The 25200-nt window shown below is 42.1% G+C and overlaps 1 protein-coding gene across 4 annotated transcripts in view; it reads left to right on the top strand.

The window, feature by feature from the left end:
• The window catches only part of MCF2 (MCF.2 cell line derived transforming sequence), a 111359-nt gene that overhangs the window by 60367 nt on the left and 25792 nt on the right, over positions 1–25200 (top strand). For 3 of the 4 annotated variants that reach the window (XM_045050764.1, XM_045050766.1, XM_045050767.1), the window contains 12 exons: positions 1940–2059; positions 3770–3961; positions 4938–5129; positions 6835–7006; positions 8532–8579; positions 11888–11925; positions 15562–15650; positions 17624–17690; positions 18328–18443; positions 18568–18637; positions 20204–20296; positions 24902–24994. In XM_045050764.1, coding sequence (XP_044906699.1) covers positions 1940–2059; positions 3770–3961; positions 4938–5129; positions 6835–7006; positions 8532–8579; positions 11888–11925; positions 15562–15650; positions 17624–17690; positions 18328–18443; positions 18568–18637; positions 20204–20296; positions 24902–24994 — 1290 coding nt within the window. The remainder of the gene's footprint in view (positions 1–1939; positions 2060–3769; positions 3962–4937; positions 5130–6834; positions 7007–8531; positions 8580–11887; positions 11926–15561; positions 15651–17623; positions 17691–18327; positions 18444–18567; positions 18638–20203; positions 20297–24901; positions 24995–25200) is intronic. The other variant, XM_045050765.1, reaches the window with a different exon arrangement.

Genomic DNA, 25200 nt, shown 5'->3' with positions numbered 1-25200 from the left:
CTGGCTTGTTTTCTACCCATGACTTTCTTACTTACTTGGTATTTCATCTGTGTGAGCAGAATTGGGTTTGGGTGCCGCATTCTGGACACAGGGCTCGGGATTGCCAGACCTTTCTCTCCTGTGACTCAAACAGATTTTGGAATGCCATGCTCTCTGTGAAATCTTCCTTAAAGAAAGAATAGGCCAAGTTGCTCTTGGTCCTTCCAGATCTTTCCCTCCTCCCCAACCGAATCCACGTAAGAATAACACTCTTCCTGAATGTGCCCCGTCGTCCCTCCACTCCGGTGTTAGTTTGCATCCATACTACATTCTTGACCTGGAGTTATATTCTGTTTCTTCAAATCCTTGTTGCCTCTAATCGGTATTGTTCTTTTCCTTGGATCGTAACCTCACTGACGTGATCTGTATCTCATGGTGATTTGTCGATAGGTTCTGTGTATTTAGGAACTTCACTTAAAAAAGGTCTTATTCGTAAATTCAGATGTACAGAAAAATTTGAATATTCTCAAACTTGAGATATTTTTGAATCTACAGGATAGGAATATTCTCTTGCATAATCACAGGACAGTTATCGAATTTAGGACATTTAACAATAATGCATTCCTTTTATATCACCTACCATTGGTATTCCAGTTTTATCAATTGGCTCAATAGTGCCATTTATGTCATTTCCCCCCCCCTCCAGTACAGGACTCAGTCTTAGAGGGTTGGGTGTTGGATAAGTTGTCCTGTCTAGTCACCTTTAATCTAGAACAAACATTTCCATAGCCTTTCTGTGTCTCTTATGACACTGACATTTCGGAAGAACACAGTGCTTTTTAATATAAAATGTTCCTCATTTTCCATTTGGCTGACATTCTCTCTCTCTTTTTTTTTTAAAGTTTATTTATTTATTGAGAGAGGGGGGCTGTGTGTAGGAGCAGAGAGAGAGCTAGAGAATCCCAGGCAGGCTTCTCACTCACAGCACAGAAGCCTGACATGGGGCTCGATCCCACGAACTGTGAGATCGTGACCTGAGCTGAAGTCGGACGCTTAACCCACTGAGCCACCCAGGCACCCCTGTCTGACGTTTTCTTATGATTAGATTAACCATTGTATGACCAGCAGGAATACTCTATGAGCGATGTGTTCTGCCGAGGGTATTGTTCTTGGCCCTTCCAGATCTTTCTCTCCTCCCCAGCCGAGGGAGTTAATGAAGTCCACCTGCCCCTCATCGTTGATGTGCATTTCGATTACCCAGTCAGGCTTCCGTGGAGTTTCTCCACTATGACTTTCCCCCACTTGTAACTAGTAGGAAACATGTGGGGAGAAAATTTAAGGTCATGCAAATATCTTCCTGCTCATCAGAAGTTCTTCATGGTTTGTGATTCTTTACTGTTCTTAACTATTTTGGTGTTTCTGACTGGCTACTGTGCCCTTGTGACACATCCAGACTTTTTTCGGGTTATCACTTCTTTACTTTCTGGCATAAAGAGATGTTCCAAGCCCATCTTGTACCTCCTCTGCTTTAGCCGTGGAACCAGCCATTTTCCTGAGGAGCCTTGGTTTCTTTTTCTGGGATATGATAGGAAAGACCAAGATCTGGGTTCCAAGTATGCTGCTAATTAGTACTGGGGGAACCTTCTTTCCTGGGACCACTCGCCATAGCGAGTATATATGCAAGTATGTGTACGTACACGGACTTCCATACGTGCCCACATATACATGCCAACACATGTACATAGAGATATTTACAGATCATGAGTATACACTGATATCTAGTAGGTTGGGCGTTAATAGATTATATCGATTCCTGGGAATAAAATGTCAGAAGTGTTTGCCACATGTGCAATTTTTCCATGTCGCTGTTCTTATTTAATAACACTGCCTACAAAAATGATCAAAGGAAAAATGCTTAATAATTTGTATGTTTAAAACCTTGGTTTTTTCCTGTTTGCAGCTCGTGAGTGAAGTCGAACATCTGTTAAACCAACAAGCAGAGCTGGCAGACGTCACCGGGAACCTAGGTCAAGTAAAACAAAAAATTAAAAAGTTGGAAAACTTAGATGAAAATTCTCAGGTAAGAGGACATCTCAGACGGTCACTATTGTAATAGTTCATTGTGATGCTTTTCAGGAGCATGAACCCTCCCGGTTCACTTTTCCTGGTAACAGCCTACGTAATGGGTTTAATAACACTGGTCTGTATTCTTTTCCAATCGACGTGGGCCAGAGGTGACCCTGCCGACGCGTCATGTAGTTGCAACGGGCAGTCTCTGAGGTCACCGTGTGAGCGGTTTCAGGCCCACCGATAGGAACAGAAGCTTAAAGCATTCTGAAGAAGCCAGCAAAATGTCTCTCAGGAATGCTACTTGGGAACAATAGAAATGTACAAGAGCATAATTTCTTAAATACCCATCATGTGGTATCTGCAGTTGAACCAGATATGGATTCAGACAGATAAATCTGCTTCGTCTTACTAGCTGCATGACCCTGGGCAAAGTGATTAAATGTTCTAAGCCTCAACGTCTTCATCTATAAATTGGGGCTAAAGTGGCCTACTTTGCGGAATGATTAGGGGAGGACTGTTTTCGATGTTGTAGATAAAACACTTAGCACAATACCCGGGAAGTGTGGTTGTATAATAAGTACTCAAAACGATGATCACTTTGCTGGTCTTAAAGCTTGGACTCATGGCTTTAACAGTTAACAAACTAGCTTTGCTCTTCTGTCTTGTATGAGAGAGCAAGGCCATTGGTTTTTGTTTTTTGTGGGTTTTTTTTTAGTTTTTTTTTAATGTTTATTTATTTTTGAGAGAGAGAGAGAGAGAGAGAGAGAACACAAGTCGGGGAGGGGGAGAGAGAGAGAGGGAGACACAGAATCCGAAGCAGGCTCCAGGCTCTGAGCTGCCAGCGCAGAGCCCCACGCGGGGCTCAAACCCATGAACTGCGAGAGCATGACCTGAGCCCAAACTGAGAGCCGGACAGTTAACCAACTGAGCCGCCTGGGCGCCCCCGCCCCCATCTTAACCATTTTTAAGTACACGGTTCGGTAGCGTTAACTATAGTCACATTGTGGTGCCACAGATTGCCAGAACTTTTTTTATCTTGCAAAACTGAAGCCGTACCCATTAGAAAAATAACTCCGTGTTATAATCCTGTGTTTCCCCCCCGGCTAGGTAGGCCAGTCACTTCATCGTTCCGGGCTTCAGTTCCCCTTACTTTACCTCGCCAAATATTTCCTGACCTCCTGCTCTTTCAGTTGCTAGGTCGGGAGCAAGCGGGGGACCAGGGTGCGGGGGGCGGGATGCCAGTCGTTGGTAGAGTGGAGGCAAGGCCGCCAAGATCCCTTTGGACTTGAGAGCCCCGTGGTGTTCACTTCAGGATGTCCAGGAGGCGGGCAGGTGCTGACTCTCACGAGATTTCCAGAGCTGAGATGGCCCGAAATCCGTCCGCTTTCGTTTGGCTGGTGTGTCCCTCATCTGACATATGCAGTTCTGTTCTAAATCTGTACATACCGGGAGAAGCAAATCTCGTCCACACTCTGAGCAGGCTGGTTCATTTTCTGTTTCTGTTACCAGAAACACGTGGGCTTCTGATGACGTCACTGCCGTAGCTAATTACTTGTAACCCCGAGCTTTCTGACAGCCTGCAGAAGTATGACATCCAATCACATTTTTGGCACTCCGTCCGCCCTGCTTAAGCCAATTTGCTTCTCAGTTGCTTTCTTTTTGCCCCCTCCTCTATTTGAACAGCGATCATCTGCTTTTTTTACTTCTTTCTTAAAATTAGGATCTGTTAGCGAAGGCCCGCTTTGTGATATTACACGGACACAGACTTGCTTCAAATCACCATTATGCACTTGATTTGATCTGCCAGAGGTGCAATGAACTCCGTTACCTTTCCGATATTTTGGTTAATGAGATTAAAGCCAAACGGATACAGCTCAGCAGGATCTTCAAAATGCATAAACTCCTGCAGCAGGTAGTGTCGTGAGACCTGATACATTTCTTCAGAAGAAGACCGTTTGTTTTTGCTTTTGCGTTCTAGGGTGAGGGTCTGGTATAGCCTCGGAGTTGAATGTGCAAGGGGTGGAAGGATTGAATTTGATGATGTTTGCTTAATCCATGTACCTTTGCAGTATTCCTGGCAGGTCTAGTATCGTAAGCATTGCGGGTTCTGGTGTGAACATTGAGATCACGGTCGCGATGGCTTCCTTTCTATTTTGGGTACATCTCTGCATCCTCTCCTCTGGTGATAATTTGCAGTCGGAACACTTTTCACAGCCCTAGCGGCATTTTGCTAACGCCAGAAACTCCTTCCACATTTCATAGTTACCGCAATAAGAAATGAAACAGGGACTGGGAAATACTCCTCCCTGGCTTGTGGGTCTGACCCCTTTCAGAAAGAGGCAGCGAAAGGAAGATCTGGCCTCGGAAGTGGAATGTAAACGAGGGGTGTCACTTACAGACATCGCATCTGAGCATGGACAGTTTAACCTGTCCCCCCTCCTTCTTTGGCAAGGAAACTTTCATCCTTGTCCTTGGCAGGTCACTACACATTTATAGGGCACTATGTATTTTGCGAGGTGTTTCATATTTCACTTGCTGATTTGGGGCAAATAGCACGCAGCTGACGTGTTAGCGCTGAGAGAATGGTCAGACTCTTCGCTGCAGAATGAATTCCTTGTTGTGAAAGAAAATACCGTGCTTCTCAGCCTTGGCTATGCGTGCATCAGAAATACCTGTGGAGCTCTGCAGAGCTATGAACGCCTGGCTTAGGGCCCAGAGCTACTGAATCAGAATTTCTGGGGGCTGCACCCAGGTATCTTTATTTTGTAACAGCTCTGGAAGCAACTCTGATTCACAGAGGCTGCTAAACACTCCTAAAAGGCGAACATATTTCTGTTTATTCATTCATGGTTTTGTGTGTGTGCGTGCGTGTGTGCTTTGCTCACCAGGCTCGTCAGTGCTGTGATGAAGGAGAATGCCTTCTAGCTAACCAAGAAGTAGAGAAGTTTCAGTCTAAAGAAGATGCTCAGAAAGCCCTCCAAGACATTGAAAATTTTCTTGAAATGGCTCTGCCCTTTATCAATTACGATCCTGATACCCTACAGTATGAATTTGATGTAATTTTATCACCCGAGCTTAAGGTAGGAGGCTGTTGTGATTTTTTTTCCCCCAAATAAACGCATTTTTAAAAAACTATGATTCCAGTCAAGTTCACAGCTCACTTTATTCAAATTGTAGTTACACGGCTCTCTGAAGGAGGAGGGGTGATATTTAGTCCCACGGGTAAGCATCAAAGAATCCAAAGGCTTGGGGAGCCTGGCTGGCTCGGTCAGAAGAGCATGTGACTCTTGATCTTGGGGTCACGAGTTTGACCCCCATGTTGGGCGCAGAGATTACTTTAAATAAATAAACAAACAAACTTTTTAAAAAAAGGAAAGAATCCAAAGGCTTATGCTTGGCTGTGTAATGAGGAGTGAGGAGTGAGGAGCTCTCACGTGCCATTGTTTTGTGCATCCTTGGAGACGGGGCCAATGCTGTCCTAGGAGAACACTGGGTCCGTGTCGAGAGCATTCTACGGCAAACGTCTTGTCTTTCTGCTGCCGTGACCACCATCGGGTGCTCTGTGGACACAGATCTGGCTCTTCTACTCAGCTTCTTGGGGAGGGGGTGCCAACAGATGTTGGTATTAATGAGGCAGAGACCTGTGGATTAGCTCGGTGCCCCCCCTGTTGGAGATGTCGTGAAGCCCTCTCACCACACTATAGCTCAGAGCTTTTGTGATGCTATTTGTGGCCAGACTATAGTCGACCCCCTTTTTTTTTTATCTTTTTTTTAATTAAAAGAAAAATTTTTTTAACTTCTTAAAGCTTAACTGTTTACTTTTGAGAGATAGCAAGTGAGCACGAGCAGGAGAGGGGCAGAGAAAGAGGGAGAGAAATCCCAAGCAGGCTCCGTGCCGTCAGCGCAGAGCCCAGCGTAGGACTCGATCTCACGAGCTGTGAGATCACGACCTGAGCTGAGATCAAGAGTCGGACGCCTAACTGAGCCACCCCGGCGCCCCTGCCTAGTTGACTCTTCATTGGAACAGTATCTAAAACCGTGCTTAGCTGCACATCTTAGGGGATGCCCCAGAAAATCAGAAACGTGCCTATAGCAATAACCAAGTGATTTCTCTGGAAGCCACCAAGCGAAACTAACTGCCTCAGATCATCGAGGAGAGTCAAGGAGGAGCTTTTTACAACACAGAGAGCTATAGAATGTCCCGCGGGCTACAACATAACAAACTTCTAAGACAGTGCTTACCTTGGTGGCTTTCTTGTGCTTAAACATGCCTTCTCTTCCAGCCGTTGCTTTGTTCCAGCCATGAAGGGTAAAGCACTTTATACAGTGACCGATTTCATGACTGCTTGATAAATTTCTTTGTTTTATTATACTCTTTTTTTTAAATAATTTTTTAAAGTTTGTTTACTTATTTTGAGAGAGAGAGCGGGGGAGGGGCAGAGAGAGAAACAGAGAGAGAGAATCCCAAGCAGGCTCCGTGCTGCCAGCTCGAACTCACGAACCATGAGATCATGACCTGAGCTGAGATCAAGAGTCGGGTGTTTAACCGACTGAGCCACCCAGGAGCCCCAGTAAATTGCTTTTTCAAGTTGTTTTGGTTGAGAGCTTCAGGTTTTATAACCATGTGAAGACATTGCATTCATCTGTTTTCTGTTACTTTCCTCATTTTTTCTAGTTACATTTTAAACTCTAAATTAATTTTTTGACTGAGTCTGAGAAATGTAATAAGATTTGTAATGAGCCCAGTTCAGAAAACACTTCATAGAATTCTTACGCGACCTGTAGGTGCAAATGCAGACAGTGCAACTCAAGCTTGAAAACATTCGGAGTATATTTGAGAACCAACAAGCTGGGTTCAGGAACCTGACGGACAAGCGTGTGAAGCCAATCCAGTTCGTGGTACCTGCTTCTGACAGTTTGATCAGATCCGGAGTACCCTTTTTGTCACAGAAACATGGTAAAGTATCTTGCATTCACTTTTTTCATCTCTTCCTTTCCTGCTGTCGTTTGTTACTCTTGATGTAAACACTGAGTTCGTTCTTCAATCCTGATAGATGGAGATTTTATGTAAGCATCTTTGGTCACGTTTAAACTCTGTTGCACAGGGCAGGAGTCACGGCTGAGAGGATCATACGACAGTAAAGCATAGGAATACAGCGTAGTAGGGACTGATGAAAATGTGGACTGAATAGTCCAACCTTGCAATGAGCATGAACGTTTTACCAGCATCAGACTCACCCCTTTCTTTTTTTTCAACGTTTATTTATTTTTGGGACAGAGAGAGACAGAGCATGAACGGGGGAGGGGCAGAGAGAGAGGGAGACACAGAATCAGAAACAGGCTCCAGGCTCTGAGCCATCAGCCCAGAGCCTGACACGGGGCTCGAACTCATGGACCGCAAGATCGTGACCTGGCTGAAGTCGGAGGCTTAACCGACTGCGCCACCCAGGCGTCCCAAACTCACCCCTTTCTTGAGCAGGTGGAGGAAAGGATATGGATCTGGTCTACACACGCAAGCGTGTGCACGCGCTCACACATATTTACTACTTAAATGGATAAACTATTACTTGGTTCTTATTCGCTTCTAGTAAGTGAATGGCTCAGATAACAGAATGGATTGCCTTTTCTAAGTAAGTGCAGATAAATAGAATGATTCTGCTAGAAACGAACTGTTGGAGTCCGTTCTCTTGTTTTAATATTTGTAGACGAGTTTTAACCATGTAATATCCATTTCCTTTCTGCATTCTGTGGGATAAAATAATTATCGTGACGGTGGTGTTGAACTAATCTGGAAGTGAGATGATTCGATTGCCCAAAGCTGCCCTTGCGCGACCTCTGGGGAGAATAATTTGGCCTTTGGGGCCCTAAGTTAGTTGAATGGGTGAACATGGGACTAAATTCGGTCTGTCTAATCTGAGAGGATCACAGATTTCAATAATATATGTACGAAATGCTTTGAAATGCAGAGAAAGCTTGAAGGAGTATAAAAACCCAGGGCAGTCCCAGCATGGATCATCTGAGAAAGAGGTGATGTAGGCATGTAACTAAGCTAAGATGATGAAAGCTATGTAGCTAATGGTTATTAAATATAAAAATATACTCACAAATGAATAATGTCGGCTACGAAGATACTGGGCAAAAAAACAGAACAAAACAAACCCCCCCCCCAAAAAAACCCCAAAAACCAATAAGGGCATAAGCATCTACCGCTAGGAGAATAAAAATAGAATACGTTGATATTCCTTAGCAGAAGACAGACCTCAGTTAGACTTCCGGGCTCTGTTTCCTGGCTGTGTGACCTCGGGCCATTCGCTGAACGTTCTTCAGCCTCAGTTTCCTTGTATGTAAAACGGGAACAATAACGCCTGCTGCCTTCAAAGGGTTGCAACGAGACAATCTCTTCCATTCTGTTTTATTTATTTTTTTCTTTCTGATATTCTCATTTAATGCCATTACACTTTTTTTTTTTTTTTGTCCTGCAGTGGGAGTTGGATACTCTTTCTTTCAAGCATGTAAACTTTTTTCAAAAGGTACTCATCTTTATTACTTCGGTCCATTTTCTGAGTTTGTGCACACGTGAAAAACCAGTTTGACGTCTAAAGCCAGCAGCAATTTATTCTTGAATGTTGCCTGCAATTAACTTTCTCCCGTTTTTCATAACACGCATCCGTTATTCTCTTAGCATTCAACTTAGCTGGGAAAACGACTGTATGAAAAGTAGATGATGCCTCTAAACTCCCATTTCATCGAATGACCGCTCGTAAAAAGAAACCAGGGAAACCAATCGGCGATGTTAAATCAAGGTTTCTTTCATTTTAGCGACTCGGGTGTCGTCCGCAGTACAGCTATCTGTTGGGAGCAGCTTAGATCGGCTTCAACTTAAGACTGCCTCGTGTATTTATGAGGAAGAAGGCAGCTTACCGAATAAATGATATGGATGGATAAGTGATTTTACCCATTATTTATCATGGTTTCGAAATGAAATCAAAGCATTATTTACGTTGCGGGCATTGCTACGCCAAACATACAAGATTTGGTCCAATCAAGTCGTGTTCGTTTTTCATACAGTGCGTCAAACTGGTTTTTTGGGGGGGTTTGCTTTTGTTTATTTTTATTAATTTGCGTCAGACAGGATCCCATACCTAGCGCAGTGCTGGCACCTAGCAGGACGCGATAAGTGTTTGTTGAATTAACGATTTACTACAAAGGGTACAAGTTAGCGAAGAACATTGTGAGGGGTGACATGCGGTTTGAGCTGCAAAACCTGTAGCTCTAGTCTACACGCTTCGGACGTGGCATTTACAATTCGCCTCCTTGAATTTCCTATAGGCAAGTCAGATTCCACATGCAAACCTTCTTTCCACCCCCACTGTTAGCCCTCACTGCCGCGTCCTTAATCCCGGCTAACATCTGTTGCCTTGACAACCGCAGCTGTCTCCCTGCCTCCCCAGATGCCCCTACCTGTCTTGCCTGTTGGATTTTACAATACTCTTCTCTCTCTGGGATGCTAGTCCCTTCCCTCTCCCTTTCCCCTTTGCTAGCTCCTCTTCTTCTAGCCGATTTCCTGTCTCTAGTCCATTCTCTTCAGGTAAGCTTTTCTTTCCTGCCTCTCTCCCTCCCCCACCCCCCCGCCCCGCACCCAGTTCGCTTAGGTGTTCATGCTGTGGGCTAACAACCCCCCACTTTGGGTCTTCACAGCTTTTGTGTAATTGCCTCTTTTCGATCTCTCTTGTCAGCCTGTAAACTCTGTAAGGACAGGGACGGTGCTCAGTTCACGTTCGCATCCCCAGCACCAAACACAGAACCTAGCACGTACCCTAGGTGCTCCATAATTTTAGGGATACAGTAAAACCTCGGATCGCGAGTGACTTAGTCCGCGAGTGTTCTGCCGGACGAGCAAACATTTCCCGTAAATTTTACCTTCGTGCCCGAGCGATGTCCTCCGTTACGAGGAGTACGTGACGCCGACCGCGGCGTGACAGCTGAGCCAGTGGTTCTTAACATTCGCTCTGATAGATGAATGCTTTGGGTGACAAGCATGTTTCTGGAAGGAATCGTGCTCGCGAGCCAAGGTATGACCGTACGTTTACGTTGTTGCGAGAATGAACTTGTCCACCTTGCTTTTCAGAAAAAAGGATGCATTCCTCATGAGTTTTCTGTATATTCCTTTTTCATCTCTTAGTGCAGTTGCAAGGAATCAATTAGTAAAGCTAATTAGAGAGGCTCCCTAAGTTACCTTTATAAATAAGTTCGGATCTCTGTGGATCAGGTGTCTTTTAAATGGTAGACATCAGTGTTCATGGAGAAATTGATTTTATGTGGTAAGTGCCACTACGTCTAACTTATATATTGATATAGCTGATGCTATAAATGTAAAACTTGTATATAAAAAATACATTTTTTTTTCAACGTTTATTTATTTTTGGGACAGAGAGAGACAGAGCATGAACGGGCGAGGGGCAGAGAGAGAGGGAGACACAGAATAGGAAACAGGCTCCAGGCTCTGAGCCATCAGCCCAGAGCCCGACGCGGGGCTCGAACTCACAGACTGCGAGATCGTGACCTGGCTGAAGTCGGACGCTTAACCGACTGCGCCACCCAGGCGCCCCTAAAAAATACATATTTAAATTTTTTTTTTTTATTTGAGTAGAGTTGACACACAATGCTACTTTAGTTTCAGGCATACAGCACAGTCATTCTACATCTGTATATATTTTAAGTAGGCTCCCTGCTCAACATGGGGCTTGAACACACAACCATGAGATCACAAGTCACATGCTCTACTAGCTGAGCCAGCCAGGCGCCCCTAAAATATATTTTTAAATAATGAAAGCGAAGTATAAAATTTGGAGAACAAAACAGCACGGCCTTTCCCCGAGGTTGCCTTGCAGTGGTTTCTGCCGAGGAGGAAAGGACAAAAAGTATATTCCATAGAGAGAAGAGATCCATGAAGCCTGTGTGGGTGGCAGCCTTTTTAGCTGCAAATAACAACCTAGTCTTGCACTTGGACCGTGCCCTGGGCTTTGTAGGGACGTTTGGACTCCTTGCTTAATAATATAGGGGCTTACCCATCATAAACAGAACAGAAAGAAAAGGAGGGGGGAGCCTGGCTGGCTCAGTTGGAAGAGCATACGACCCTTGATCTCTGCTCATAAGTTTGAGCCCCACGGTGGGTGTAGAGATTACTAAAAACGAAGAAATGAACTTAAAAAAAAATACAGGTGACTTTCCTTTCAACGTGTTTAAAAAGAGGACAGAGGAGAGATTAAACAGGAAGAGCAGAAAGATTAAAGCTCGGATTTTGACAAAGTTGTGTTGTTTTAGCATCTTACTGTGCTTCAGAATTGTTGTTTTATGTAGCTGTTAGAAACATATATTCTGACGGCGGACTATGCACATTTGAATACCACCTCTGCTTCCTGGACAAGACACTAACCATACTTATCTACAAAGTGGGGATAGAAATCGTCCCTTTCGGGTAGGGTCGATTGGAGGATTAAAGAACAAAATGGCCGTGTAGGGCTTAGAACAGTACCTGGCATGCAGTAAGTGCCAAATAAATGTTACTAACTCTTCGTGGTCACTTGGCAATCAGGGGAATGCTTGATGAGTCAGAGAATGGGTGAACACATAGCAAGATGATGCTGAAGAAGAAGTCGAAATCCTACAGATAAATCTGACCAGTCAACTGTTTCGTGTAGCGTGATTTAAAAGTACTCGTATAAATAAGTTGGAATAGTCCCATGTCTCTAATTGCTGAATAAACATTCGTGTATTTTAATTAAAAGTGTTGATTTTCATTCTGGTCTGAAATTCTTCTTTCATGTTTTTCTACCAGGGAAGAAGAGTTGGAGACAAAATCAGAGCAACTTAAAAGTAAATATCATTAATTAATTCAACATTGGCTTTATTGCTGTAGTTGCAGAATCCGTGTGGAGGCTCAAACCATATTTTTAATCCACTAAACCAATATTGTGTGCTCAAAAGCCTCTTTAATCTAAAAGAAAAAGCTGCTACTGATGCATTGTGTCTAATTGCGGTACTGACATATCCCCAGATGTATGAGCGGTTTCTTAAGTCTTGGCTCAAGTTCAGAACTAGTTTCTGTAAGGCATCTATAAGTCCCAGCTTTTCTTTCCCCCATGCCACTTCAATAAACTTAAATAAGTATTGCACCTTTCTACAAAAGATTTCTTTCATAATTGATTACATTCCCATAAGTATGGAACACGGACAGAGGACAGGTTCTAATGGTCCATACTCGGGGCTCAAAAAACACACATCTGTTCATTTCTTGATAGAGACGAGATTCCTTCTCAGTTACCCATGATATTCTGGTACCTGCAGAGAGTAGCCTCGTCATAACTGTAGGGCCCTACATTTTCCTTGTGTCTTCTTGATGGTCAGTAAGGACAAGAACATTTATCTCCGAGAGGCAGTATAGCAGTGATACGGATTATTGAGCAATTGTAGAGACTACCTGGGTTTTCATCCCAACTCCAACAATCACTGGCTGTATGACCTCGGGTAAATGCTCTCACACTCCTGTTTTTTATCTATAAAATGGGGATAATAGAACACCCTCATCATAGAGTTAGTGTAAAAATGAGACAATATTTGGGAAGTATTTCCAATGATGCGTGGCATACGGTAGTGTTCTAAGTGTCCGATGCCATTATTAGGCTAGTGAATGGCCTATACTGATATACCATGCCTGGCTATCACGTTGTGTGGTCACGGCTTGTGTTTTCAAGAAAGAAACGGACTGAATGCCAAATTCCATCATCTTACGTGTCTTACGGTTCCACGTTCCTCTCGTGACACCTTAACATTCCTCTATGTGGATCTTTTTATTTGCATATCTCAGGGAATAAATAGGCTGTGGCTCTGTACATTTTCTTGGTGAGATTTCTAGCTGGTGGACCCAGTTCCAGAAGGCACACCTTCTTCCAATTCTAGCCATTTTGCACAATCCTTAGGCATTTAAAGGTATAAAGTTACGTTTCAAAACTTTCCAACCTTGGAACAGAAACCTGTTAGGAGTAAATGATGCTTACCTATCTGATGAGTGACGTACATGGTATTTTCAGTCTTAGTGTATGAAAATGGTAACAGTTAATACATTCAGATAGAGTAAATCAAACCATAGTCTTAAAGAGGGAGCATAATGGTGACACATCACAGGCTTGACTCTTTCATCACTTGTTAGGTATGTGACCTTGGCCCTGTTGCTATACCTCTGAGCCTCAGTTTTCCCATATGTAAAATGAGGATAAGTGTGCCGTAGCTTGGTAAATTGCTGGGGGCGGGGAATGGATACAATATATGCACAATAGATAGGAATATATAGGAAGTAGTCGATAGATGTTTGTTCCTTTCCACATGGATTTGTCATATTTTGTGGAAATGCTTTTTAGCCGCTAGATCTTGTACTTCATTTTTGGGTTCTAGTGCTACATTTACGTGGAGTTCAGAGATTTTTGCAAGCTCAAAAGTCCCGTACAGCCAGGATCCCTGGAAGATACTTCTAATGCTTCTGAAGAACAAATAGCCATCGCAGAGCTCCTGTAGTTGACTCACTGGGCCAGTCCAAGGACTGTAGAGTTGGTTTTTTTTTTTTGAAACTAACATTACTTTTATTGATTTTTTTTTTTTAATAAGAAGCTTATTGTCAAATTGGTCTCCATACAACACCCAGTGCCCATCCCCACAGGTGCCCTCTACCATGCCCATCACCCACTTTCCCCTTCCTCCCAGCCCCCATCAACCCTCAGTTTATTCTCAGTTTCTGTGGTTTGCCTCCCTCCCTCTCTAATGTTTTTTTTTTTTTTTCCTTCCCCTCGCCCATGGTCTCCTGTTAGGTTTCTCAGGATCCACATAAGAGTGAAAACATATGGTATCTGTCTTTCTCTGTATGACTTATTTCCCTAGTGTAACACTCTCCAGTCCCATCCACATTGCTACAAAAGCCAGATTTCATTCTTTCTCATTGCCACGTAGTATTCCATTGTGTATATAAACCACAATTTCTTTATCCATTCATCAGGTGATGGACATTTAGGTTCTTCCCCTAATTCGGCTATTGTTGAAAGTGCTGCTGTAAACATTGGGGTACAAGTGCCCCTCTGCATCAGCACTCCTGGATCTCTTGTGTAAATTCCTAGCAGTGCTATTGCTGGGTCATAGGGTAGATCTGTTTTTAATTTTTTGAGGAGCCTCCACACTGTTTTCCAGAGCGGCTGCCCCAGTTTGCGTTCCCACCAACAGGGCAAGAGGGTTCCCGTTTCTCCACATCCTCTCCAGCATCTATAGTCTCCTGATTTGTTCATTTTGGCCACTCTGACTGGCGTGAGGTGATATCTGAGTGTGGTTTTGATTTGTATTTCCCTGATGAGGAGCGACGTTGAGCATCTTTTCATGTGCCTGTTGGCCATCTGGATGTCTTCTTTAGAGAAGTGTCTATTCATGTCTTCTGCCCATCTCTTCACTGGATTATTTGTTTTTCGGGTGTGGAGTTTGGTGAGTTCTTTATAGATTTTGGATACTAACCCTTTATCTGATATGTCATTTGCAAATATCTTTTCCCATTCCGTCAGTTGCCTTTTAGTTTTGTGGATTGTTTCCTTTGCAGTGCAGAAGCTTTTTATCTTGATGAGGTCCCAATAGTTCATTTTTGCTTTTAATTCCCTTGCCTTTGGAGATGTGTCATGTAAGAAATTTGCTGCGGCTGAGGTCAGAGAGGTTTTTTCCTGCTTTCTCCTCTAGGGTTTTGATGGTTTCCTGTCTCCCATTCAGGTCTTTCATCCATTTTGAGTTTATTTTTGTGAATGGTGTAAGACAGTGGTCTAGCTTCATTCTTCTGCATGTTGCTGTCCAGTTCTCCCAGTGCCATTTGTTAAAGAGATTGTCTCTTTTTCCATCGGATATTCTTCAAGGACTGTAGAATCTTCGAAATAAGATCGTTGTTTAGGGTCAGAGAAATCACCTGTAGCAAAAACTGACATGTGGCAGAGAGCGGAGACAGAAATAAACAAGTTACGGCCATTTTAAGAAAGAATAGTTACCCACGTGTTATTAGCCCCAGAGTGTTATCCTTGGATTTTATCACATCATTCATGTTCCTGATGATACCACTGGATCATTGGAAAGAGAGTCAATGATGTTGTGTATCCTTGATTAAAGGACTCCAGGATTCATGTAATATTTCCTAGAAAGGCTTCCATTAAAAATCATTAAGGTTAAAAAGCTGGGTTTTTTCTTCAGTAAATAAACTTGAGTTATCTGGAAATTCAATGTTTTATAAATTAACCTCACTTCCCCAAAGTGCCAAATAAAACATTAATGTGTAAAATAAATTCAAATTAGCATCTTAAATCTGAAAAAAAAATCCTAGTGTTATTTTTCAAGTTATGTACACAGTTAGGACCTAGAGAAAGCTTAGTTTGAACTAGATTTCCTTCAAGAGGAACTATACGTACATAGATGCTAATTTAAGTCTTCTTTTCATTTCAGATCGAAGTGGTGCATGATTGTCGGGAGCAGAGAAATTCTGGTCAATCCTCCAGTCTGGACAATGACAATAGCTTGGATATTTTACAGAAGTATCGTTTCTTTATTGACATACACTTCTATACGCATCTACCAGTAGGAATCTCTGATTCAGTGATCAAGGCGAATGTGCTCTGTTTGTGTGACTTGAAAATTAGCCAGAGTTTTCTAGATTCTTCATCTCCTCTATTGTAAAAGAGATGACAGGGAACGGGACAGTCGCTGTTTCAAAAACTACAAGGATTATTTAGATATACAGTGTTATTTTAGAGATGTTAAAAATAGCGTGCTCACTTTTATAACGTTACTATTTTAGACATAAGAATATTCACCTTTTGGGGGGGTGCCTGGGCGGCTCAGTTGGTTGGAGCATCCGACTTTGGCTCAGATCACGATCTCGCGGTTTGTGAGTTCGAGCCCTGCATCGGGCTCTGTGCGGACAGCTTAGAGCCTGGAGCCTGCTTCTGATTCCGTGTCTCGCCCTCTCTGTGCCCCTCCCCACCTTGTGCTCTGTTTCTCTCTCTCTCTCTCAAAAATAAATAAACGTTAAAAAAATTAAAACAAAAGAAGAAGATTCACCTTTAAAATTTTATATCCTAGAGTTGTGTGGCGATACATATTCAGATAAATAATGCTTATAAATGTAAAAATAAAAGAAAGTCAAAGGTAGAAGTTAAATGTGTTACCTGTATTGGAGAGTGAGGAAATGAATTTTATTTATTATTTATGTTTTATTTTGTTAATGTTTATTTATTTTTGAGAGAGAAAGTGAGAGAGAGAGACACAGCATGAGCAGAGGAGGAGCAGTGAGAGACAGAGACACAGATTCTGAAGCAGGCTCCGGGCTCTGAGCTGTCTGTACAGAGCCCGATGCGGGGCTTGAACTCACGGACCAGGAGGTCATGACCTGAGCTGAAGTTGGACGCTCAACCAACTGAGCCACCCAGGGGCCCCAGGAAATGGATTTTAAATATGGTATTGAGTTGCCTGGGTGGCTCAGTCAGTTGAGCGTCCAGCTCTTAATTTCGGCTCAGATCATGATCCCAGGGTTTTGGGGTCAAGCCCTGTGTTGGACTCCTTGCTGAGTGTAGAGCCTGCTTAGGATTCTCTGTCTGTCTGTCTGTCTGTCTGTCTCTCTCTCTCTCCCTCTCCCTCTCCCTCTCTTAAAAAAAAAAGTGTCAATTAGAAATCACATTGGAAGAAGAATGTATTTTATTTTAAAGAGATCAAAATTACTAAGGTTTAAATATGATCTATATTTAGGAAAACCAGTAAAATAAATCCATTTCAGGTCTTGGAAAATTTCAGAACATTACTGGGAAAGGGGAAAATCGGGCATTAAATGTTAATGTCATTATGTTTTTGGAGAGGGAGAAAGAGAAACTGTGTTTTTCCCTATCCCCCCACAACAAAATAAACCAAAGTTTTAGGAATAGATTTTTGAGTTTTTAATAAATTGATTCTTAAGCTTAGTGAGATAGAAATAAAGTGGGCTTTTTTTTTTCATTTTGAAAAATAAGTCCTGAGTCCCCTTTCCTTTGTTTTAAATATATTTTATTTTTATTCTTTAATTTTTTTAACGTTTATTTATTTGGGCGGGGGGGAGAGAGAGAGAGAGAGAGAGAGAGAGAGATGGATGGACGGACAGAGAGAGAGGGAGACTATCCAAAGCAGGCTCCAGGCTCTGATCGGTCAGCACCGAGCCCGATGCGGGGCTCGAACTCCCGAACTATGAGATTATTACTTGAGCTGAAGTTGGAAGCTTAACCAACTGAGCCACCCAGGTGCCCGCCCCTGTTTTCAATATATTTTATTTTCTGTTTTCAATATATTTTAAAGCGTCTTGTGGGTGATATTTATTCTAGAGACTATACGATTCACTCCGTATTTTGATGATAAAGCCAAAACCATTGGTAGTTCCTAGGTGTTAACAATTTTTACCTTAGACAATTTATGATGATAACGATTGAAAGATCATAATTCCAAGGCAACAAAATAACTGATAAATATTGTCTTTTCGCTTTAGCCACGTCCTAAATGAGCTGATACAGACAGAGAGGGTCTATGTTCACGAGCTGTTTACTGTTTTGTTGGTAAGTGACTCAAATTCTATTTTCCCACCTTCGCCCCAGTGCTCTCCCTGCTACTTTCATTAGGAAGTACTGAGGACAGTCTTCTCTGTCTCTTTCCTTCCTTGTCACGTGCCAGCAGTAGGTGTCTCTCCCATTGTTTGAGGCTGCCCGTGCGTTAAATGTGCGTATTCGGGTTCTCCCTCAGTAGTGAGAATTGTGCTGTGTAGAAACGGTGCTGGAAAGAGTTAAAGGTAAAAGAAAACCATTCATTTGATACACCTGTCATAATATTAATTTGCTCTAAAAACCCACACACTTACTGGCAGCTTAAGGAGAGGTTAATGACCTGTAATACAGTTTTTCCTGCTTGATTTCTAGTTTGTTTCCTATACCATCAGCTACCCCGAAGGCCAAGAGAGTCACTTTGTTCTACGCGCTAAGCGGGCAACGATGATTTCCTTGTCTGGCTTTCTGAAAACAACAATTTTTTGTAAATGGGTAACTTCGGGTACTGGAAGATTTGATTGTTGGAGTTACAAACAGCTTTCACCCAGGAGTCTCGCTGTACACATTTCTGTTGTAGCTATACCCTTTGGTGGCCCAACCGAGTATTAACGTGAACGTGTTTTAAATGAACAAATGTATTTATTTTGGGTAGGGCTACAGAGCGGAGATGGATAATCCTGAGATGTTTGATCTTATGCCACCTCTCCTGAGAAATAAAAAGGATGTCCTCTTTGGAAATATGGCAGAAATCTATGAATTCCATAACGAGTATGTAATTGCCGAATTGAATGTTTCTTTTGCATCGTATTATTTAAAGGGCTGTAGGCTAATTTACTGTATTTGATGTAAAATTATATCGTGGTTTTTTTTTTTTCCTCTGACATTTTCACAGCATTTTCTTGAGCAGTCTGGAAAATTGCGTTGACGCTCCAGAGAGAGTGGGACCTTGTTTCCTCGAAAGGGTTTGTTTATTATTATTTAAAAATATATAAATATGGGCCACTGAAATAGCAGCTCGTTGTATAGGACCGGATTTAGAGACAAAGTAGGTATTGTTTTTTATGTCTTTATGTTTTGGGAGGAGACCCATCACTCCATCAGGTATTTAATGGTAAACCCAGTTTTGTTACAGAGACTGACGGAATCAGACGCTTCAATGGCTCAGCTTGTGCCCACTGACCTCTGGGTGATCCCAGGAGTCCAGGGACCAGCCTGGCTATGAAGATGTGAGAGTAGGAATCATCTTAGCTCAACCATTCTTGGATTGGTTAATTTTTAGCCTAAGAGATGCCTTGGTATTCCCCTCTAATGCATGTAAAGTCTTAGAATCAAGCGTAGTCTGGCTTTCAGACACCAGGGCATCTATCATGGGGACTTTGCAAAACAGAGGGCTGTCTGTTCTTTTTATTCTATGAGATCATTCAGGGAGGCTCATTTCTCCACATCCCAAGAGAATACTTAGCACAATGGACTTCCCAAGCTTTGTAATCATACTCTCCTCCATTAGAATTTTCCTTAGAATATTCTCTGCTTATCTACTTATCTATTTCCTCCTCTTCCTGAAAAATCAGTTCCATCTTGATTTGAGAGTCAATTTGATAACGGTGATCATTGAAAGCTTCCAAAGAGATGTCTTATCCCAGAAAGCGTTAATGGACTCAGAATATGATATGGTTAAGAAAAAACTGTTTGTCCTTACCTCTCTCAATATATTCGGACTTTAAACATATTTAAATGGTAGCCAGATTCTTCCCTGACTTCCCTAAGCAACACCAGTCTTTTTCCTTCGGGCTCATGTAGTACTTAATGTCTGTGCTGCTCGTTGGAGATTTTATATTTGACCAAGACTATATTCACAGAGAAGAACAGGGGGAAAATCATTGTATACAGTGTGAGTTGTGCTATATCGGGGATATACGAAAGATCCCGTAAGAGCCAAGAAGAAGGGCATCTGACATAGATTGGAGGTATAAAGGATGGCTTTCCAGAAGAGATGACTCATGAGGTGGGAGTTAGAGAGTGACTAGGAGGTAGCCCATTAGATGAGGGTCCAGGAAAGACGATTCCAGGGGGAGAGAATAGCATGGTCACACACCCAGCGGGGTCATGGTACAATGATGATATCCCAGTGACAAGCCAAGGGACTTGGAAGTTAGCCGCAAGTTCATTCACTAGGGAACTGAGAGGCTGGTGGCATGGAGACGGTGTGTTCCTTGGTACCCTCTTGGCTTACAGCTGTGAACCAATTCATCTATTTGTATAGTTCAGTCGGAGAAGGCTTTTCCCTAGCTCTCCAACTTGGTAAGTGGAGGTGGGGAGATTACTGAGATACTTATGTGTTCCTCTGCTCAGTCTGGTGGGCCTGTTTTTCTTGGATTCCAGAGAGGGATCCTGACTTACTGCCAGTGTGGCAGGCTCTTTAGGCCACGTGTCATGCTTGGCTCTACTCATTCTAGCTCAGCCTTTCTTGATAAGAACAGTACATGTTCACAGATTGATAATACGTTTGAATGTGCTTTTTATCACAGAAAGATGATTTTCAGATGTATGCAAAATACTGTCAGAATAAACCCAGATCAGAGGCAATTTGGAAGAAGTATTCAGAATGCGCCTTTTTCCAGGTATAGTAATTATTCAGGTATTGGATATACTCTTTCCGGAAGACACTGGGATAGTTCTTACTTATGAATCCATTCCTACTGTGAGTTGTATATAATACAGATAGATCAAAGAACAATTTGACCCTGCCACACAATGTGTACGTGCACACGCGTGCGCACATGGGCACAAATCTGTATGCTGCTTCCCAGAGGCAACCACTTTCGGTTCTTTCAGCCGCTTCCTTTGATATTTACTTCCATGTTGGCGAATAACATTTATATCGCTACTTTAGCCCTCTTTCACTGCCCCTGCCTCACCATCAGATACATACACATACTTCTTTTCCTCCAAAACATCCAATATGGTTATAAGTTTAGTTATATAGATACAGTGGTAAATTAGTAAGACTAGGTAATTCTATGTTCAGACGAATCCTCCGGTATAAGATGGTTACATTTCCATCCCCTTTTTCCCCCTGCAATTGTCTTTTTTACTTCCTTAATTTTTTAGATACTTTTCCCTATTCTACCTACCCATAGACTGTCCGAGTTAAGAGAGTTACATAAATTTCTTCTTAGTACATTTAAACATATTCTTTTTTCTCTGAATTTCATTTCGAATTAATCTCTCCTGGACTTTTTTGATCTGCTCATCAAGGCTCACTAGACCTGTTGCACAGCTGTCAACCTGGGATCTTGTTGAATATAACTTTTGGGGTTCTGTTCATGGTCTCTTGCATAGGCTCTCCTGTTTCCTAGGTGCCATATTTTTTCCTTGTTTCACTCACTTGTTTTGTAGAACATATCCTCCAGCAGTTTTACTGAGAAAGTGTGCCTGGGAGGTAAAAGTTTTGAGAGCTTGTATGTCTACTGGGAGGTAAAAGTTTTGAGGACTTGCATGTCTACAAATGTCTTGAGTGTATCTACCCTAACACTTAATTGCTAGCTTGGCTGGGTATAGAAGTCTATACCCAGTAAGAAAGAAATAATTTTCCTCAGAATTTTAAAGGTATTTGCTACACTGTTTTCTGGCTTCCAGTGTTGCTGTTAAGAAATCTGATGCTATTTTTATTTATTGATTTTCTTGAGAGAGAGAGAGAGAGAGAGAGAGAGAGCGAGAGAGGGAGAGAGAGCATGCACACACACAAGTGAGCACAAGTGGGCTAGCAGCAGAGGGAGAAGGAGAGAGAGAGAGTCTTAAGTGGGCTCCATGCCCCATGCAGAGCTCGCTCTCATGACTATGATATTATGACCTGAACTGAAATCAAGAGTCAGATGCTTAACTGACTGAGCTATCAGGTGCCCCACCATTTTGATTTTCCATCCTTTGTGTGTAACCTATTTTTGTCTTCTCTCTGAAAGCTTTATGGGAACATTTGTATCTTTGGAGTTCTGAAATTTCACAAATAGTGCCATGACATTGGCACTATTTTCATCCATTATGTTAGTCTTGTGGCGATCCCTTTGAATTTGGAGCCTCTTGTCCAAATTTACTTGGATTTTTTTCTTTGATTTTCTCTGCACAATTTTTCCATTCTGTCTTTCTGGAATTTTTGTTGTACAGATGTTGGACATTCTCGACCATTCCTCTAATTCTCTGATCTTTTCTTTTTATTTTCTGGCTGTCTTGCTCTATTTTTTGGAATTTGTCTTTCAGTCCTTTTATTGAGAGTTTTGTGTCTGCCATTATATTTTTAATTTTGTAGAGCCTCTACCCTTTTTTGCTCCCTCAATGTTCCTTTCAATAGAACCCTGTTTTCATTTCATGAATTCAGTATCTTCACTTATCTTTATGAGGGTAATAAGAATAGATTTTCCTTTTAAAACTAGTTTTCTTCTCCTTGCATAATTTCTGCTGTCTTCAGATTGCTTTTGTTTTTTCTTTTTCTTCATTTTGTTCCTGTCACTCATATTCGATACTTCCCACAAATGTCTGGTGACACTTGTTTGGCCACTTACCTTGAGAGTAAGCACTAGAATGCAAAGCTCGCTGGAATTTTCCTGCACATATGTGGATTTATTGACCATGGTCCTCACTATTGAGTGATTTGTGTCAAGGTGTTTCCTTGAGGGGATCCCCACACCTGTATCTTTCTCAAGCTGGTTAGATTCCTAAGTCTACTACCTGGTGAATAAGGATCTGGTTGCCAGTATTCTGGTAGCCACCTTAGGTGAAAACGCTGAGAGTATTTAATTTGGTACATAAATAGTCAAGTAATCTCTTTGCTTTCAATATGGTACTCTGTCTTCAACTGGATCAGATATTCCCTAGTTCATAGGCCTTCCATTTTACTTTTGTCAGGTAAACATCCATTCTCCTGCTATGCGATGGGACAGGCATCCACCTAGTTGTGCAAGGTGGCATGGTTCTCTGAGCCTTCTCTCCTTTTTTTTTTTTTTTTTTTTTAACTTTTCAGCTCATTTAATTTTGGGGGTAACCACTTTATTGAGATGTAATTAAAGTTCCATAAAATTCAGCCTTTTCAAATGTGTAATTAAGTAGTTTTACTGTGTCCACAATGTTGGGCAACCATCGCTACAATCAGTTTAAGAACAATTTCATGACTCCAAAAACAAAAAAAAAAACCCATACCTTTTTAGTAATTACCTCCCATTCCCCGCCCCCCCCACCCCCCCCATCCAACAGCCTGCTGTGATTGGTAAGCTACTTTCTGTCTTTCTAGATTTGCCTGTTCTAAACATTTCATATAAATGGAATCATAAAATATGTGATCTTTTGTGTTTTGCTGATTTCACTTGGCATGATGTTTTCAGGGTTCATCCATGTGGTGGCAGATATGAGTTCTTCTCTCCACTATCTGGGTATTCCACATTCAGTGTACCCATTCATCAGTTGATGGTAATTTGGTTCTTTTCCACCTCTTACGTACAAGTTTTTCTGTGGACATATGTTTTCATTTCTCTTGGCCATGTACCTGGGTATGAAATTGCTGGGTCATTTGGTAACTCTCTCTAGCTTTTTGAAGAACTGTTGGATTGTTTTCCAAGTTGCTGCACCATTTTACATCGCGGCCAGCAGTGTGTGATGTCCTGATCACTGCACACTTGCACCAATGTGTGTTAGTGTCTACTTTTTTTTTTTAAAGGTATAGATTTATTTATTTATTTATTTGCTTTTTTTTTTTAGAGCATGTGCGAGCAGCGGGAGGGGTAGAAGGTGAGAGAGAATCTTAAGGAGACTCCATGCTTGGCCTAGAGCCCAATGCCGGGCTTGATCCCATGAATCTGGGGTCATGACCTGAGCCCCAAATCAAGGCTTGGACGCTTAGCTGACTGAGTCACTAAGGCACCCCAGTATCTCGATGTACTTTTTTTTTTAAGTTTATTGATTTTTGAGAGAGTACGAGCAAGCAGGGGACGGGTAAAGAGAGAACCCCAGCAGGAGCCGCACTGTCAGTGCACAGCCTGATGCAGGGCTCAAACCCACGAACTGTGAGATCATGACCCGAGCAGAAATCAGGCGTCGGACGCTTAACCGACTGAGCCACCCGGGTGCCCCTCTACTTACTTCTTAAGCAGACTTTCAACAACCACATTTTTTGAAACCTGACCTTCATTTTCCCCCTTTCAGAGGTCCTTGATGTCTGTAATTCTGGAGTCTTTGTGGAAGCAGGGGGAAGGTGTTCTATAACATAAACTGACTTGTTCCTTGGCTTTTCCGAAAACTCTGCCAACTTGAGAGTCACGTTTCTCTAGCGTGCACAGTTGTCTAACGTTATCACTTTGGCGTTCAGTTTCCATATTTGGTTGATGTGTTTTTCCTCTCCCATCTTTGTAACTTTGGGTTTTGCCTTGTAAAAATTACTTTTTTAATCATTTCAGTTGGGTTTCATGAGTAAGGGGAGCTAAATGCATGTATCGGTCCATCATCTTTAACCATAAGCTGCTAACTGTGTGAATTAGATTGTATATTGGTTTTTATCTATATTCAGAGGCAGGTCCCAGATCTTACACGTATATAGCCTCTCCTACTCTCTCTGTGTTCTGTACTGCTTACATGTACATTTCATCCAAATCAGCCCCATCTCACCCTAGTTAGGGACCCTACAATGTTCCCAGGACCCAAAGGCATGACCCTCATATTTATAGTGGCAGTGAGCCAATAATCAGATGAAATATAGCACCAGTTGATGAGGTCTCCATTTTTCTTATGGTGTTCAAAAAACCTCTCCTCATACCCAGTTTGATTTATATTCAGTACAACCTGTTTCTTTTCTTGGCCTTGACCTGTGCAGCTGAGCCCTTTAAAAATTTTCTTACGTACATTTTTTTAGTCATGTTTCATGTTTAATCATGTTCATCTATGGTCATTCATTGCTTTCTCATCTTTTAGGCATTCCACATCAATGCAAAATTTATGTAAAAACTTATTAGTATTTGAAATCTTGGCATTTTATACCTCTCAAATCCTTAAGGCAACATTTACAGTGGTTTTTTTTACGTATACCGCTGCTTATAATTTCCACACCGTATGTAACAGTGGTTTTCCTGGTAAATTTCCCTTGAGATGTAAGAAACCTGCATGCATTGGGTCTAATCAGTGAATGCTTGGTATTTTCATGGGTGCATGTCTTAAATTCATTGATAATTATATTTTAATGACAGGAATGTCAAAGAAAATTAAAACACAGGCTTGGTCTGGATTCCTATTTACTCAAACCCGTGCAACGAATCACTAAGTATCAGTTACTGTTAAAGGTAATTACATAAAGCCTTTCTTTCTCTCTCTTTCTTTCTTTCTTTCTTTCTTTCTTTCTTTCTTTCTTTCTTTCCTTCCTTCCTTCCTTCCTTCCTTCCTTCCTTCCTTCCTTCCTTCCTTCCTTCCTTCTGTGGGTCAAATGTATCAAAGCCATTAAAAAGGAAGCAGGTGACTAGGAAGCACCAGGAATAGGTAGGCTCAGGGC

The sequence above is a fragment of the Felis catus genome, chromosome X (genome assembly GCF_018350175.1).
Source record: "Felis catus isolate Fca126 chromosome X, F.catus_Fca126_mat1.0, whole genome shotgun sequence".
Lineage (NCBI taxonomy): Eukaryota > Metazoa > Chordata > Mammalia > Carnivora > Felidae > Felis > Felis catus.
The sequence above is the reverse complement of the archived record's forward strand: the minus strand, read 5'-3'. Positions and strand labels throughout refer to the sequence as shown.